Source organism: Sceloporus undulatus, chromosome 3 (assembly GCF_019175285.1).
Source record: "Sceloporus undulatus isolate JIND9_A2432 ecotype Alabama chromosome 3, SceUnd_v1.1, whole genome shotgun sequence".
Lineage (NCBI taxonomy): Eukaryota > Metazoa > Chordata > Lepidosauria > Squamata > Phrynosomatidae > Sceloporus > Sceloporus undulatus.
The window spans coordinates 47,257,629-47,275,938 of NC_056524.1; the positions used below are offsets into that span (position 1 = coordinate 47,257,629).

Genomic DNA, 18,310 nt, shown 5'->3' on the forward strand with positions numbered 1-18,310 from the left:
CAGAAGTGATTTGATGGCATGCAAAGAGTCAAGGAGAAACCTGCTTCTCTGCTACTTCATCTTGGCTTTCTTTTGTCATGCAATAAGGCTCTAGGTCTTCCTTGTAAAAAACATGTGAAACAAGTTTACTTACAAATACTAAAAATTTGATTGCCATCTCATATTGAGAGGCTGTGTAACATGTGCTCTTCACACATGGAGGGGACAGATAGAACTGTAGACTACAAAACTGAGGACAAACCCAATCAGACAAACTGCATACCGACTGATGCAGATAAAGACAGAGTGTGTGGCTAAGACCATGCTAAGCTTGCTACTTCTACAAAATAACATTTTAAAATAGGTGTCTTTCCCCGATAAGCTGGTTGGCAATAGCTGGATCTTTAAATCATCACACTAAAATAAAAAAGGCAATACAATGGGCTTATTAGCCATTTCTCATCAACACAGAACTCACCCACAACCCCACCATCTCCCCTAAGCTCTGAAAGCTTCCTGAGTAAAAGGATGAGTGTGTGTTTCAACCACATTGCCAGCAGGTGGATTCTGAAAGATCTTATGGGCTTTGCACTTCCTGTGGAGGCAGTGAGAAGAACAAAGGCTGTGAAGGTGCCTTTTCTTTTCCTTGTCCCACTAACTGCTCAGTTGTAGCCTCCAGCCTCCCCCACCCCACCCCACCCCGTAACCTTGCGTGGAGTAAAATGAAGTGGAAAGGAATAGTTATTGCTGCCATCCTGCAGGCATGGCTCCCAATTACAGGTAAGGGTGCCTTTTCATAGTATACGAACTATTTTAAAACTCTTGTCTTCTCTTTTGAAATGGTGGAAAGAAGATGTCTTTATTGAATATAACATTCTTGTGCTCCCAGGAGGGGAGCCTCTGTGTGAGCCAGGGTTTTTCTACGTCTTCTCCTAGTTAAGAGGTGGTTATGCATTAGTTCAAGCTCTGCAGCCCCTGAAATGTCTTTTAAAAAGGGATGATTGGGGTGCTATTGGAGAGCAGAACTGGAATGAAGGATAGTAAGTGAACTCTCTATTGGCTGGTGCCACCTCTTTGGCCCACAAACTTGCTCTTCCATTATGTGGTCAGGCCAGGCAGCAGCAGATTTGGGAGATTATGGAATGGCAGCAAATTGTTAGTCATTGAATGTGCTAATTATTTTGCCAGAGAGGAGGAACTTTTGTGGGTCCTTCTGCCTTGTTCCAAATAACGTGGCCGGCTTTAGGTACAGTGTATGGTGTATTGCTTGTGATGGACGCGAGTGCTATTTGCTGCTGTGCCTCAGGCTGCAAAATGTCTTGGGCCAGCCCCACCTGTAAGCCATGCTTTTAAGATGGCTGGTGCGCTTATGAAGGTGGAGTAAAAGAGCATCTCTGGAACCGATGTCTGTCTGCTGATTCCTGCACTTTCCTTGCAATTAAGAGACAATGTCCTCCTCCTCCAAGATGGCTGGGTTGGCAGTGGTCCAAATTGTCTTCCTGATGGGAACAATTGCTGTCATACTTCAGATCTCAATAGGCAAGGGCCATTGCACACTGGGGTGTAAGGATTTCTTGCTCCTGGGATGGATATATTCTTCTCAAAAATATGTTGTCTGTGTTGTGTGCACAGCATGTTAATTCGTTTATTATTATTATTATTATTATTATTATTATTATTATTATTATTATTATCTTTTATTTATAAAGCGCTGTAAATTTACACAACGCTGTACATACAATCTTTTAGTTAGACGGTTCCCTGCCCTCAGGCTTACAATCTAAGAAGACACGACACAAAAGGAGAAGGGAGTGGTGGTGGGGAATGGGATCAGGTCCAGCAGTTCTTCTCCACCTCCGAGGCCTGGACCAAGGCAGATCGACTGGAGGAAGGGCTTGGCTTCTTAATGGAAGATTAAGTGTCTATGTGCATTTCATTTCAGAATACTATAGGGACGGGGGGAAAAAACCCAGTTACTTTACACTAACATTGGAGTAAATCCCCTGGGACATAATGGAACTTATTTTTGAGTAAATAGCACAAATTCAGACAGCATCTGTCCCTTTTTCCCAACTGGATCTCTACTTCCAAGTGAATATGGATAGGATTGTGCTGTTAGTTTTCAAATCAAGATGAGCCATAAAAATAATTGTAAACATATTACCTAACTTTAAAAACCCCAATAAGCATAGATTTGTTTTGAAGCTGTGTGTGGGAAGGGCTGGAATGTATTTTGAGGCCTTAGGCCTCTCAAAATCTTTTAAAAAATGATGTGTCCAAATCATTAAGTTTATATTAGTGATGCCTTTATTTCCTTATCATAGGTTTTCATGATAAATGACATTCAGAAGTGGTTTACAGATGCCTCCTTCTGCATAATACAAACAGGAGTTGAAGTGCTACTACTATAGTTAAATATTTTCTATAGCTCAACTCAGTTTTAAGTTAAAAGGGAGACTGTAGTCAAGATATTAAAGGAAGGCTTGGAGTTGGATGGGCAGTTATGAATGAACTAGATTAGATACTCAAGTGTAAAGATATATCATTAAATACAAAAGTCAGAATCATCAATGGCATAGTATTTCCAGTTTCTCTGGATGGTTGTGAAAGGAGGCCAGCATAGAAAGCTGAAAGGAAGAGAATCAGTTCATTAAAATGTGGTGCTGGAGGAAAGTTCTACAGATCCCACAGATTGCCAAAAAGATAAATAAATGAGTGCAAGAGCAAACTGAGCCTGAATTCTTCCGATAATCCAAAATGACTAAATTAAGACTATTATATCCTGGATTTACTATGTTACAAAGTGACTTATTTGAAAAGACAATAATGCTAGGTAAACTTGAAGGCAGTAAGAAAGGAGTAAGACCACAACTCAGGTGGATTAACTCCATTTAGGAAGCAATGGCCCTGAATTTGCAATCTGAACAAGTCTGTTAATAACACTGTGTTTTGAGTTCTCTCATTCACAGGCTCACCATAAATTGAAGCCAGCTTGATTGCAATTAACAACAATACTTTTCTTATTTTCTCAATATAAGTATTAGAAACTAATTTTAAATGCCACCTAACGGGCTCAGTTTTTATTGCTCTGCTTTCATGATCAAGATAGTTTATTGTTGTTACCTGCCCTCAAGTCAATTTTTATCTCTGGCAACCCTGTGAGCGTAAATTTAAAATATAAGTTAAAAGATCCAGTGTGATGTAGTGGTTTGAGTGCTGGACTAGGACTCAGGAAGACCTGCTTAGCTGTGGAATCCCATTCAATGACCTTGGGCAAGTCACACTCTTTCAGCCTCAAACCAAAGCAATGACAACTACAATCTCAACAAATCTTGCTAAGAAAACCCTGTGATAGGGTCGCCATATGTCAGGAATGACTTGAAGGTATACAATAATAACAAAATATAAAGTAAACTAACATTATTAAAAATACAATTTAATTTTAGCACTGAAAAGTTGGGCTGAATTTCATGATAAAATAAATGTAACCGGGCAACCTTTTAATGCTGCTTGTCTAATACCACCAGCATCCAATGTGCTTACCAAAGCTTTTAACAGTTATATGCTGTTGGGAGATGTCTATAGGGGCACGACATGGTACCCTGCGACTTACTTTATATTTTATTTAATATTTGCCTAATTGTACTTTTGTTGTTAGCTGCCTTTGAGTCAACCTCAACTCATGGCAACTCTGTGAATGAGATGTCTCCAAGCCTCCCTATACTATGCCTTTCTGCTCAGGTCCTATAGGCTCAGGCCTGTGATCTCCCTGATTTGAGTCTATTCATGTGGCATGTGGTCTTCCTTTCTTTCTACTGTCCTCTACTTTTGTCAGCATCAGTGTCTTTTCTAAGAAGTCATGCCTTCTCATGATGTGGCCAAAGTATGACAGCCTCAATTTACTTTCCAGGGAAAGTTCAGGCTTGGTTTGTTCCAGGACCCAACTGTTTATCTTTCTGAAAATCCATGGCACTTTTCTCCAATTGAAACTATAACAGATATATCTGTAGTGGGCAACCATGGTGGGCCTATTTCCAGCCACGGGCTGCCTGACAGATGCACTGAGTACCAAAAATGTTCAATAGATTGTGATGCAGCATTTGGAGAAGAAAGTTATGATGCATCTCAAACAGTTTTACTAAGTATGTAGAGAGCTAAAAAGAGACATGGAACTTATCCACTAGGTTCTAGGTAAGTTGGGTTATTAAATTATGAAAACAATCTAATTTAATCTGTAAATATATTAGTCATAATATGATTTTACAATGGTGAAATTATTTTCACAGTGACATGTACTAATGTGGATGTTGCAGGATCTCCAAAGGGTTTAATGGGTCCATATTTCTGCCTTTCCTTCAGTGTGTGCACAGAGAGAGGTTGCCAGGGCCATCTGGATAAATAGGAGGCCCCTATGTCCCACATTTTCAATGATCCCCCTTTGTACATTTTCTTAAATTAAGCCAAAAAGGTAGAGTCTCTGGGAATGTGATCAAGTACAGGAGGAGCAGAAACACACAAATGTGCATGTGCCAAATAAAAACAAAGCAGGAATCTGAGCCCTGTGAGGTGCTCCCTTCATGTGGTTCTGTATCTGCATGTGGAAAGATAATATTAATCCAGTGTAAGAACGAAAAGACTTTAATTCAGTCTTCACATTTTAATAGTTTTACTAAAATATAAAAAGGCTGTGCAATGCAGCTGCAGGCCATGTGTATGATACTTTAATTATAATTTTACTAGTTGTTTATGTCACAACTATGCCCATTACCTTTAGTGATATATGAGAATTATGATTTATGAGTAAAATTAATATTTTAAAAATTACCACATCGGATGATGCCAATTCTACTGATGGGGAGACAGAGAAAAAGTAGAACAATGTAGTAAAAAAAAAGTAGCTTTACATTTTGTTTAAGTGGTATAATGGATCTATAAGTATCTCATATCTTTAGTAGGTTTAATGAATGGTTTTATGATTGACTTTCTCAGACCAAGAATCCAGAGTTTGTTTTCTTTGTAGGCCTCCCTAAAGTTGATACTAGCAAAGTTCTGTATATCAAAAAGAAGAAATAGTAGTGTCTCAGACCTACCATTAGGTTTGGGATATCATGAAAAGACAACAAAATTTTGGTGTTTTAATATTTTTAGTTTATTTTTATGGCCAAAAATGGGGAGAGGCCTTTATGTGATTTTATTTTCCAGGGGGCCAGAATAATTTGATTTGCCTTGTCTTTGGTATACTTTCTCTGTGTTTCTGAATGTGGTGTTTACTGTTGCACTGCACTCTTATTCCCTATGGGTTTACCTACAGAAAAAGTAATGAGTGAATTGTGCTCCCAAGTAAGAATTCTGATACCCAGTGAAATTTTCCTGCAGACATCAAATTGCTATCATTGCAAAGAGTATGACATTGAAAATAGTTTCCTCCTCCTCCTCCTTCTAATTTTATATCCTATCTTTCTTCCAAGTAGCAGCTTACATATTAAAACGATTACAGTTAAAACATACACAAAGTCAATATTAAAACCAAATTAAACTATTCAACATATTAAAAACATACAAAAAGTTAAACAATTTAAAAATAACCCTTTTGTTAAAAACCTTTAGGCTAAAAATCTGCCTGAATAAAAAGAAAAAGTCTTTGCTTTTCAATGGAAGGAGAGCAAGGAAGGGGCCATGCTCACTCCCCAAGAGAGGGAATAGCAGAGTCTAGGGTCAGTCATTGAGTCAGCCTTTTCTTGTGTTCCAACCAACCATACCTATGAAGGTGTTGGGACTGAGAGAAGAGCCTCTCTTGTGGATCTCAGGGCTTTGGCAAGCTCATATAGTGAGTCTGTCAGAGACACTGGACCTAAGCTGTATAGGGTTTTGTACGTTATAATCAGCACTTTGAATTGTGCCCAGAATCAGACTGGCAAACATATAACTCTTACGTTTGGTGCGTTTGCATTCCCTTGGCAACTTTGCCTGGCCCTTCACTTTGGATGTCAAAAAGGACGCTAGCATTTTGGTGACTTAAAGAAAATGTAATGGGAATTTGGAAATTCCTACTGGAAGGAATGACCGCATCCTCCCCCCGGTAGATATTTATTTATTTATTGTGGGTTTTTTGGGCTATGTGGCCATGTTCTAGAAGTGTTTATTCCTGATGGTTCACCTGCAACTGTGGCTGGCATCTTCAGAGAATGCTGGCATGGAAGAGAGTTGAGTAGAACATGGCCACATAGCCCGAAAAACTCACAAAAAACTATGGATGCTGGTCATGAAAGCCTTAACTTCATAGTTATTAATTAATGGGATTTATATCCTGCCTTTCCCCCAGTATACTGTAGGATTCAAGGCAGTTATACCCCTGGCCAGCCCTTGACAACTGTGTTTAACAATCCTCATAAAATCCCTGTGTTATCATTGCTGTCTGTGGCTTATGTTGGCAAGTCCAAAGCTAATAAACAACACCATGCTCATAATTGTTACCACCAACACCTCACTATGACTTGTTTCCCCACTTTGAAGAGAAGCTTTTACATATGTGTGTGCCTGTCTTTGCCACCTTCATGTAATGCTGTTGTGCTAGAAAATCTGTGTGAAGACAGATACATACTCACAAACAACTTTGAACCTTTTTTTTAAAAAAAAAATGCACTAATCAAATGCATCAAAGTTCTGAGTTTTGTGAAATCTTTTTTAAAAAAAACCAGCTGGTTTTCAAACTATGTGTCTAAGTGTATGTAAATAATAGCTTGAAAGCTGGAACACTAATAAAAATAGAAAAAGGAGCTTCTTCTGGCTTTTGTGTGATCTCATTCCTGTACCCTGAAAATTTATTAGATCTTATGGAAGAAAGTATGTTCATGTTTTTAATTAATGTGCAGCGGGACCAAATTAAGAGCCAATTCTGGTGATACGTTGCACTTCTGCCTCCCCCAAATACTTGAGAAGGGTCTCCTTTGCTAAAGCAACTGGATTGAGCCTGCTTACTTTGCCAACATAGCACAGTTGCCTCAGCTGGGAATGACTGTTCTGTTATCCATATCAGTACATGAAAAACAGTACAGACTTGTTCCACAAGCAGGTGGATAGCTACCCCATCCCTGTTTAGATTGAAGGGCAAGTTGTGCTCTCATTGACACTAGCATGAAAACAAATCTGCCTGCTTATGTGAAACTATGACAGCAATGACATTCTGTATGTGATCCTTGACAAGCTAGGATCATGTAGAGAAGGAAAAAGAAACAGTTCAGGGTATTTTGGGAATCATTTTGATCAACCCTCTCCTCCAAGCCACCTTATCAATTTGAAAACAAGTTTGTACTTGAAAATTCATCACAGATTTCAAGTCAAAGTAATATTTTAAAAAAAACAAAAGCCTATATGTATCAGGATATATATATTTTTTAAACCAACCACAAACCTATACTTTGTGAGTCGTGGAATATCTTCTGACTCCAGTGAAAATTCCAATGAACTGAGGTTTATGATGGAACGGTGGTTAGATTTTAAAATAGCCAAAGAGTTCCAGAATTCCTCCAATGAAAGAAATGTTGCTTTTCCCCAAATGAGGCCAACCTACTGACAAGCAAAGCACATCACTTCTGCTCCTCTGAAACAGCGCTCACTGAAAAACAGCAGAGAACCATTTGACAACATTGAGCATTGGTGGGCAACATAAAAATAAAAATCTCAGCGGCAAAGCATGTTCAGACATAGGTTTTGGTCCCAGTTTGTTGTTATATATAAAAAAAACCTCTGTATGGCATGTGGATGAAATCTGGGGTATTTACAACATTGTAGGGGACAACGAATGCCACAGAACTACGTTGCAGGTCTATTTTCTGTTGGATTCTATAACAAAACTTGTGGATTAAATGTCACATTCTGTTGGATGAGAGTTAATTGTGTGATACCTACTTTCATTTCATTAAAAAAATATTTAAAAAACAAACAAAAAACCCTAGAAAACATTTAAGGAATATTCTACATTGCTTATCAAATACCTACCAAAACTACCAAAACAGAAACTAGTGGTTTTCTTTGTGCATGTGGGTATGTGTAGATGCTGTGCCTCGCTTGTCCATAAACAAGAGCAGGCAGAAATATTTGAGATTTACTGAAAAATCCACATGCACCTAAAATTGAGGTCAATAAGGGTAAAAAGAAAGCGATTCAAGTAGATTGCCAATTATTTTGACTTCCAGATTGCTTCGAATAGCAGTAATAAAATGGCTCTCTTCCATTCTAAACTATACTGTTAGTATGGATAGAATGCTGTACTACTGTCACAAGTATGGTTGGTGGAAATGTGAGATAAGGCCTTTTGCTTTGGTGCCCTTAGGCTCTGAAACTCTCTTCCTAGGGAGGTTAGAATGGCCCCTCTTTGCTGCCCTTCTGTCAACAGGCAAATACTTTTTTTGGTCAGGATTTTAGAACGGAAGGTTTTTAATGAAGGGCGTTTATGAGGTGCTGATTGGTTTTTAAATTGTACTGCTTTTACAACTTTTAAAGCATATGTTTTGAATTATTTTATTATGGTTACTAGTTTAATTCTGTTTTAATGTGGACCATTTGTGTGATTTTAACTAAATTGTAATAAATTACTGTCAAGGACCTCTGGACACAATATTTTAAGTGAATGTCTTTGCACCAGAGTGCAGTTAGTGAATCTTGGCATTCTAGTAAAAAGCCTAATCAGTCTTGCCAGATTCATGTTTGTCTTTCCCTACTGTGACCCATTATTCCTTCCAGCGAGAAGAAATCCCATATAATAGAACATACACAAGGGGACCTGTGAGACTTCATGGAGGTTCTGATCGATGTTTCAATGGACACATTCCTCCCTGCCTTAACATTCTTCAGATTAACCTAATTTCCCCTCCATTATGATTCTTTTGCATTGGTATAGGGACAGTCCACCTTTGTCCCTGGAGGGATTTGCCATTGCTGGGGCAATTAATCTGCCTACCAGAAGCTGTGTGTCCTACAGAAATGTTAGCCAAGGGCTATCATCTTGAAGATGGAGCAAGCTTGTTTTATGTTGCTCCCGAGACTAGAATATGGAGTAATAGATTCAAACTACAAGAAAAGAGATTCCACCCAGAAGAACTTCCTGATGGTAAGAGGAACACACTCCTTCAGAGAGTGGTGGAGTCTCTTTCTTTAGAGGGTTTTAAACAGAGGCTGGATTGCCATCTTTCGGGGGTGCTTTTAGGGGATTGGACTGGGTAGTCTCTTCTATGATTCTGTGTTACATTTGGTGTTTTGGCTGCTACAGGCTAGCATGTACTTTCTGCTGGATACCCAGGTAGCTTGTATGCAGTGGAGGGAGGGGTTTTGACCCTAAATTCTTTTTAAAAAGCCTCCCGACCCCAGTTTCAAGTACACTCAGATCTATCCATTTTTGATCCACAAATTGGTCTCCTACATTACCAACTGACACACAGATAAAAACTACACACTATTCCTCTCCACTTGTCTGCTGAACGTTTTTGTTGCTTCACAAAAACATGAGGACCAGGTGCCTGCCTGCCTGATGCATGGAGGGGAAGCAGGGGGAGTACTACAACTCCTAGGTGGGTCCTGCTCCCTTCTGAAGGAGGAACCACGCCAGGGCTTCATGGCCAGTGGGACTGCTGTTGCCTTTCTGGAAAGGGGGAGCTGTGGCAAGGAGTCACCCTAAATGACAATAAAAAGGCAGCTGAGCCAAAGTGACATTCCTTGAGTGGTTCTCAAAGTCCTGGGTGGCCGTCTATGCTCACAGTCCCTCTGAAGAGACACGTAAAATAACTTGTTTCTTCTCCTTCCTCCCATTGTATTTTCCTGTCCATCAAAGTGTTAGGTTATTAAAAGAGTGAAGGAGAAGGAAAGAGAGAGAGAAAGTGTGGCACTTTTAAGCCCCAGGGGGTAAAATACGTCTGATCTCCCACACACTTTGCAGCTGCCATAATCCCGGTGCCAATATGTGTGTGTGTTTATGCTGTGGGCACTGTGCTCCCTTTAGTGCCACTGCCAAGCCCACTGACCTGTTAAAATCAGCAGAGAAGTGCTATTGAACTTTTGCACTGGAAATCATACATGACAGAAGCATTTAAAGAGATCAGTATTGGATTATTTCTGTAAGTAAATAGAACTGCTTTTACAATGGTTTCTTATGCTATACTGATGGAACAGCACCAACACTCTGCAGGAGAGGGAATTGATCAAGCTGTTATCCTGTTATCCTGCTGTTTACTGGCCTTGTGTGATAAGGTTCTACATTGGTTACATAAGCAATGCCACCATATGAGGGTGCTCCATGTTAGCCTGTACAAAGGCTTAAGCTGGAGGATGAATGTTTATAGCAAAGGGAAGGGATTTTGAGCCTTCCAAATGTCAATGAATTGCTGCTCCTATCATACCTTGCCATTGGTTAGGCTGGCTAGAGATAGTAGAAACTGGAATTCAACAATATCTGGGCTTGTGCCTGCGGTGCAGCATGGTGTGCAGCTTTCAGTGTAAGCTGAAATCTGCGTATAACATGGGCACACTATACTTATTAATTACTACAGCTATCTCCCTTACTTCCTGTGGATTCCTGAGAGCATACATAGCTCTTATTTCCCCAATTTACCTTCACAACAACCATGTAAAGCTAACAGTGACTGGTACTAGGTTGCCCATTGTACTTTATGGACCAGCACCATCCCAGTTCAAGTTTGACACTGCAGATTTTCACACCTGGCTCCAGCACTGCTAAAACGTCCTCCAAACGACCCTAAAAGGTGGGGAAAGAGCCTGTGTCTGAACGCCAGGCATGCTTCCTGAATCGCCATGGAAATGTGCCTCCCTCCTTTGCATCTTGGAATAATAATAATAATAATAATAATTTGTTTTATTTATATACCGCTATTCCAAAGATCATAGCGGTGAACAGCAAGTAAGCTAATTTGCCCCCAACAGTCTGGATACTCATTTTAGCGACCTCAGAAGGATGCAAGCCTGAGTCGAGCTTGGGCCCTTTAGCTGGTCTTGAACTCGCAACCTTGTGGTTTTGAGTGAATGGCTGCAGTACAGGTATTTAACCACTGCGCCACCAGGGCTCCTATCATTCCTGGGAGAGGATTTCCCATGAACGCAAAAAAGAAAGAAAAAAAAAAAAGACAGAGTTTTAAAGAACTATTTTTGAACTATTTGAACCAAGCTCCTTGAATCTAGCTGTGCTGGATGGGGATGCTGGGAGCTGTTGACAAAATAACCCTTCCAAATTCTCAGCAAAACGTTATGCAGTTCCAGACAAAGTATTTCACATAGTAGCATATATCCATACATTATTACAGGAGCACTGGTGCTGGCAAAACAACTACCGGTAATGAAAATTAATTATAGGTATATACTCATTAAGCTGTTTATTTAATATTCTACCCCCCCCCCCAGAACTAGGACACAAGGCATCTTACAGAATTAAAACAAATACAATATAGATGAAAATGAACAAAATATTATTTTAAAAATGTAATTAAGCTATTTATGCCATTTTAAAATATAAAGCATCCCTTAAAAGTAAAAAAGAATATAGTTAAAAAGGAGCACAGCACACTTTTAGAAGCCAACTATTCCAGAACACCTATCAGACTAAAAACATATTTGCATGCCGTCCTGAAAGGACAACGAGGAGGAGCCAATATTGACTTCCTAGGAAAGCTAGAGCCATGCAGCAGCCACAGAAAAACACTACCTCTCACATCCCAGCAGACACAAGTGCCTGTGAAAGAAGTGGGGCTGAGAGATTAAGTGTTTTAATTTTTTAAACCTTTTAAACTGTATTTTTATTTTTTAAATAAGTAATCTATTTTAATATTGTAACAATTTAATTCAGTCGTAATGTATCACTTTTCTATGTTTTAATTGTATTTTTTTTTAATATTGTGAAGCCGCTCTGAGTCCCAGTTCTGGGAAAAGTGTGGGATACAAATAAATATCATCATCGTCATCATTATCATCATCATCATCATAGAATCATAGAGTTGGAAGAGACCGCAAGGCCATCCAGTCCAACTCCCTGATATTCAGGAATTCACAATCAAAGCATCCCGGACAGATGGCCATCCATCCTCTGTTTAAAGACCTTTAAGGAAGGAGACTCCACTACACTTCGAGGGAGTGTGTTCCTCTAAATAGCCCTTACTGTCAGGAAGTTCCTCCTAATGTTGAGGTGGAATCTCTTTTTCTGGAGCTTGCATCCATTGCTCTGAGTCCTAGTGGTTCTGGAACAGCAGAAAACAAATTAGCATCTCCTCAATATGACATCCCTTCAAGTATTTAAACAGGGCTATCATATCACCTCTTAACCTTCTCTTCTCCAGGCTAAAAATCCCCAGCTCCCTAAGTCATTCCTCATAGGGCATGGTTTTCAGACCCTTCACCATTTTAGTCGCCCTCCTTTGGACATGCATCATCACCATTATCATCTCAATATCCAGGTAGGCTCTTACGGAGGTTTACCTATTTTTCCACTATGAAACTTCTACAGTGTTTTTTAAGTGCTGAAAGTGGAATTGTTTATGATGTTCCCCTGAATGCTTGTTCTGGATGAAGTCAGGTTAAATAATTTATCTGTTCTTGTCCACTTTCAGTATTGGAAAAAAATGCAATACATTTTGATATGCACCCAGACTAACATCCTGAGTTCAATAGGACTTACTCCCAGGTAAACATACCCTCCAATTGTTCCAGTTTTGCAGTTTCCCAATCAACTTTCTCTTATCCCATTTTTTCCAGCAATTTAAAATTATCTCTGTTTTCTCTCCTCCTTCCATGTCCCCCTTTGTCCTTAATTTAGCTGAAAATGTGTGCAAAATGCAAAAGTAGTTTGTACTCTGTTAACTCAGGAGTGAGAAGAGAGGAGATCTTGTCACTCCCAGTAGGCTCAGGCAAAAGTAAACTGCCCTAGCCTCTTTCAGTTTGTGCATTCTTTATTATTAATAACTTTTGTTGTCTTGACTACTGATGTTGCTTGGCAACATATCTTTTGGTCAACTAGTAAAAGATATGTGTAAATAAGTACACATGGGCTGCATCTATACTGTAGAAATAATGCCGTTTGACATTACTTTAAATGTTGTAGCTCCATCCTATGAAACCCTGGGATATGTAGGGCCCATTCACATTACAAAAAAAATCGGTTCTGAAACCGATTCAATCACGTGAAGTTCCTACTCACCCCGAATCTCACACAAGCGAATCCGGGGCTTGCACACCCGTTCCGTGTTAAATGGCCCCTAGCGCGGGTCTTTTGAAATCGGCGCAAATACCGTTTCTTTTTAAAAACCCCGGGTCCTGGGAATGAGAACTTTGCCTCGATCACGATCGAGGCAAATTGAGGGAGGGATTTAGGTCAGAGGGTGGGCAAAGGGCAAGGCATTTCCTCCCCTCATCGGAGGGGAGGGGGAGGAGGAAAGAGCCCTGAGAAGAAGGGCTGCTGCTGGGCAAGGAGCAGGCAGGGCTCCTGGTGCCGGGAGGAAGGGGATGCTCTCCTCCTCCTCCTCCTCCTCCTCCTCCTCTTCCTCCTCCTCTTGCTCTCCTGCTGGCCCCTGCTCCCTCCGGGGCCATTCAAGGCCGCCTCTCTTGCTGGGGGACTTGGCCAACCCCAGGAGGGCACATTGCATGCCCACGGAGGCAGCCGTTTCCAGCCTGGAGCCTGGCACCCAGAGAGGGGCTCCCCTGAGAGCCAGCCTGGCAGCCAGGGGATGGCGGGAGGAGGAGGAGGAGGGTCGCTGGCCAGGCAGCAGCAGGCCTCCAGCAGCTGAAGCAGGGAGAGAGATTCCTCTCTCTCTCTCTGTGTGTGTGTGTGTGTGTGTGTCAGAGGGAAAAGGGGGGGTGGTCTACTTCCCGCTCCCGCAGCCTCCCCATTGCTTTTCTCCCTCATGATCCCAAGGCTGGAAGGGATCCCCAAGGGACATCCAGTCCAACCCCCAATCAAAGCAACACCCCCCCCTTTTCAAGCAGCCTCTTTTGACCATTTATGCGCATTTTTGGGGGGGTGACATGTCTGTGTGCTTGCTTGTGCTTTATTTCCTCTTGCTCCTGGATTATTTATTATTATTATTGTTATTGTTATTGTTATTATTACTGTTATATGCGGATGCTACAGTCAGAATGCCTGCACTGCATTTCCCCTTTATTCCCAATTGATTCCATGGGTTAGAGCATTCCCGCCCCTCATCGGAGGGGAGAGAGAGGAGGAAAGAGCCCAAAGGGTGGATGCTAAGGGTGACAGGTGGCAAAAGGGGAGGCTGGGCTGCATAGGGCTGGGGGGGGGGGGGGGGAGATGGAGAAAGTGATGGAGGAGGAGGGAGGAAGAGGAAGAGGAGGATTGCCAAGGCTGGGGGATGTAGGGAAATGGATGCAGCAGAAGCATTTATGCACATTTTTTGACCATTTATGCGCATTTTTTGGGGGGTGACATGTCTGTGTGCTTGCTATTTCCTCTTGCTCCTGGATTATTATTATTATTATTATTATTATTATTATTATTATTATTATTATTAATGCGCTGCATTTCCCATTTATTCCCAATTGATTCCATGAGGTCACTCTCTCTCAGCCTCAGTGGAAGGCAATGGCAAAGTGTAAGCAGGAGGAAAGGGGTCAGTTCAGCAGAGGGGGAAGCTACAATGTTGCAAAAGACCTCACTTACAATCAGTGTTACATTTTTAAACAATTTTTTGGAGCAAAGGGAAAGCTACAAATGTTGCTTTTAAAAGCATAAAAAAATGCATGACAATTCCATCCTTTGCCTGGGACGGGGCAGATCTGACCCAAATGCCCACAGGTTTATAAAAAAATTAATCCTGTGCCTGGCTCTTTAAAAAAAGAGAGGAGGGGGAGGACACTTTCCGATGCCCTGCAAAACGTCACCATGACAATCGCTTGATTGACAGCGGCCACCTCGCCGGCAGACAGAATGCATTCGATTTCTGTCAAAATGCATTCGATTTCAAATTTGTAGTGGGCACTTGCTAACAGAGCGATTCGGGGGAGGGGCATCCGGATCAGCCCAGTTCCCTCCACGTCTTTTAGGCCAGTATGAATGGGGCCAAAGTAGTTTTACAAGGTCTTTAGCCTCCTCTGCTGGTGCCTCACAAAACTGCAAACCCTAGGATTCTGTAGCTATGGCAGTTATAGTGGTATCAAACTGCATTATTTCTACAGTGTAGTTGCACCCACGATTACCACATAAATAACTGAGGTTAAATTCTGCTTAAATAAAATTGAGCTAGATCTCCCTGTAACCCTATGTATGTTTACACCATTGTAAAAGAGTTTGGAATTGCATCTTTAATCTGGATTTTATCTGGATCTAATCCTTCGGTACTAATTACAATGATATTGGGCCACAGACATCTATTAATCCCTACATTTCTAGAACATTTTTGCTGATGGATTCTTGTTAACCAGTGTCTTGTTAAATATTTGGATACAGTTGTGACTGGCCATTACTTGCCAGAACAGGTTAAGATCTAAATACCCTCTGCCCCCAATTTTTTCTTGTTCATCTTCTTTTAAATTCAGTCTTTTCATTTTTTATTAATAAATAAACAAATCTCTTGCACTGTCTGGTTGCTTATCAACTTTTCAAATGAATTCCTGGCCTTTCATTTATGAGTGGGCTGGGGTTGATGGGTTACTGAGGTATCTCATTGATACAAACCTTAATAAAAATATTTATATTGAATGTCATGCTGCTGTTTTAAAAAGACTACAAAATAGCTAGTTCTGTCTGGAAGGAAGGCTAGAAAATTATTAGAATAAGATGCAGTATGAATTTGAACAATTGTATGTCATTTGACAATTACACAGATGACACAATAATGTAATTACCATCTTATCTGTCTCAGCCAGCAAAATGTCTACATGGTGCTGACGAGTGCCATTTTACTCGGTTGGAAGACTTCCGACCAGGAGATTTCACGTGCCTCAGCACTGGACAGGGATGGCTGGATGCCGGGGGACAGAATGGTGCTTTTTGGAGGACGTTTTCGTATGCGATAAAATGCGTTTTTTGCAGGTTGCGCACGCACATGAGCATCCTCTTTCCGTACCTGAAACAGAGAAAAAAGCAGGTGCGATAAAGTCCTTACTAATGTAATCAGATATGCACTTAGTCTTAACTTAATATATTTATTAAAATATAATTTACAGTATTTGGCATATTTTATGTTCCTGTTTGTGCCTTGTGCTGTATTAATCCAGTTTCCTGGTTTATGGTAAATAAACTGAAAATAAGTGTGGAAAAAATGACCCATGGTCACCTATATCAGATGTTGTGCTACAAGGGAAAAGGAGTTTTACCGAAAATGAGACAATTAATTCTCATTCACTCAGTACTTTGTTTACTGAGACTTCTTTTACAGAACTCTCTGGCTACTTTCCCCAAGACTCAGTGGAAAGTGTTAGTGCCAGTAATTTCTGTGACAGTAAATGGATGACAAACTGAATTGCTGTTTCAACTGAAGCCACCCACACTTATCTGGTTAATCCAGGGTGAACTTGTTTATTATTATATGCCAGGTTTATACCCAGGGAAGCTTGTTTTCTTAATCTCATGTAATAACGGCTTTAAAGTGGAGGTGGAACTGACAGCACCTGCTGGTAGAACTGACAGACAGCTTCATTTGGACAACTGGGAAGTCTGCTGAAAAAGGTTGGCAGAAGCGGTGGGAAAGAACAAGTGGAAATGTAAATGCTTGGAATTCTGTTCAGCAGGCTTCATTGTTCCATGGAATTAAAGATTTCTTGAAATATTTGTTACCTCATTGACTGCCTCCTCACCTTGCCCTGTATATGCTAGTGTCACCCAAAAAGGCTGGGGGACTTGGGGCCTCCACCAACAGTGACAGTGTCCCCTTAGTGTCTGGGGAGAGTTCATTAGCTCAGCAGGAGGCCTGTGAGAGGTTGGGTAATTTTAAGGATCTTTTTATACCTGTGTAGGACAGTACTAACTGCAGAAAGACTCTGGTATTAATGAATAAAAGAGATTTATTTAGAAATGTGCAAAGGTGCATGCAAACATATAGTTCCATTGCAAGAACCATGCAGCACTAACAGAACAAAAGATGTGAAAAGTTGGATAGCGAGAAGTTGGAAGTTAGAGGGGGTGATAGTTACCAGTCCTGAGGTGGGGGTACCATGGATGATGGATCAGGGCTCAGATGGAGACACAGTGAATGAGAGATGCCCTCTGTACACACATGAGTCTAGAGCTAGGGCTGATAATTACATCTGATTTCTAGCCTCAAGGAGAACTTGGTGATATCCTGCAGTGTAACAAAGACCTGAAGGTCCTCCCAGAGAATCAACATTGGCATTCTGGAACAACCGACGGCTTTAACTTCAGAGTAACAAAACATGAATTGGATTTAAGACAGCCTTTGGATGGCTGGGTAGGAAAGGTGAATAGGGGCACAACCCAGGTTGAAAAGGAAATATGGTCTTTAGCTATTTTGTGATGGGATTTGCTCAGTCCCTACTGTGAGAGGATATGCAGAAAGCCTGGCGAAGGATGGAACGATCAGCAAATGTACTTATTCTTTATTTAATGTTATCTAGATCCTCCACATATCTTTGGGTTAGTGTGCCTTTCCCATGGGAAACTTCCTAGTGTTCCAAAGTTTATCATGACCTCAAAAACATGTCTGGCTCTAGATATCAAAATATGAAACCCCATATTCAGCACAGGGGTGTAGAGAATGCTAACACAAGGCTCTGATCCATTGGTAATGTGTGCCTTCAATCCTTTGTGACTTATGGTGATCTTAAGGCTGAATTTTCATGGCTTTTTTTGGTAAGATTTGTTCAAAGGGAGTTTGCTGCTATTATTATTATTATTATTATTATTATTATTATTATTATTATTATTATCCTTTATTTATAAAGCGCTGTAAATTTACACAGCGCTGTACATACAATCTTTTTAATTGGACGGTTCCCTGCCCTCAGGCTTACAATCTAAAAAGACATGACACAAAAGGAGAAGGGAGTGGTGGTGGGGAAGGGGATGAGGGCCAGCAGTTCTTCTCTACCTCTGAGGCCTGGATCAGGGGAGATGGACTGGAGGGAGGGCTTGGCTTCTTAATGGATGGTTAATCATCTTCCAGGGAGGCCTGTTGGAGCTAGCCTGCCTCTCTAGTAGGATAATACATATAAAATACATAGCAATACAGGAAATGATTCAATAAAACAGGCATCAAAAGAACATCAAATAGTATGTGACAATTATGCAATGCCTGGGAACGCTTCTCTGAACAGGATGGTCTTCAGCTCCGTTTTGAAGCTGGTTAAAGAAGTGATGGCTCTTGGT

General features: G+C 40.8%; 1 protein-coding gene across 1 annotated transcript in view; it reads left to right on the plus strand.

Moving 5' to 3' along the window:
- The first annotated feature begins 699 nt into the window (after positions 1-699).
- Positions 700-18,310, plus strand: part of CD247 (CD247 molecule) — a 57,748-nt gene continuing 40,137 nt past the window's right edge. Inside the window, exon 1 of the mRNA XM_042459217.1 lies at positions 700-759. Coding sequence (XP_042315151.1) covers positions 702-759 — 58 coding nt within the window. The 5' untranslated portion in view covers positions 700-701. The remainder of the gene's footprint in view (positions 760-18,310) is intronic.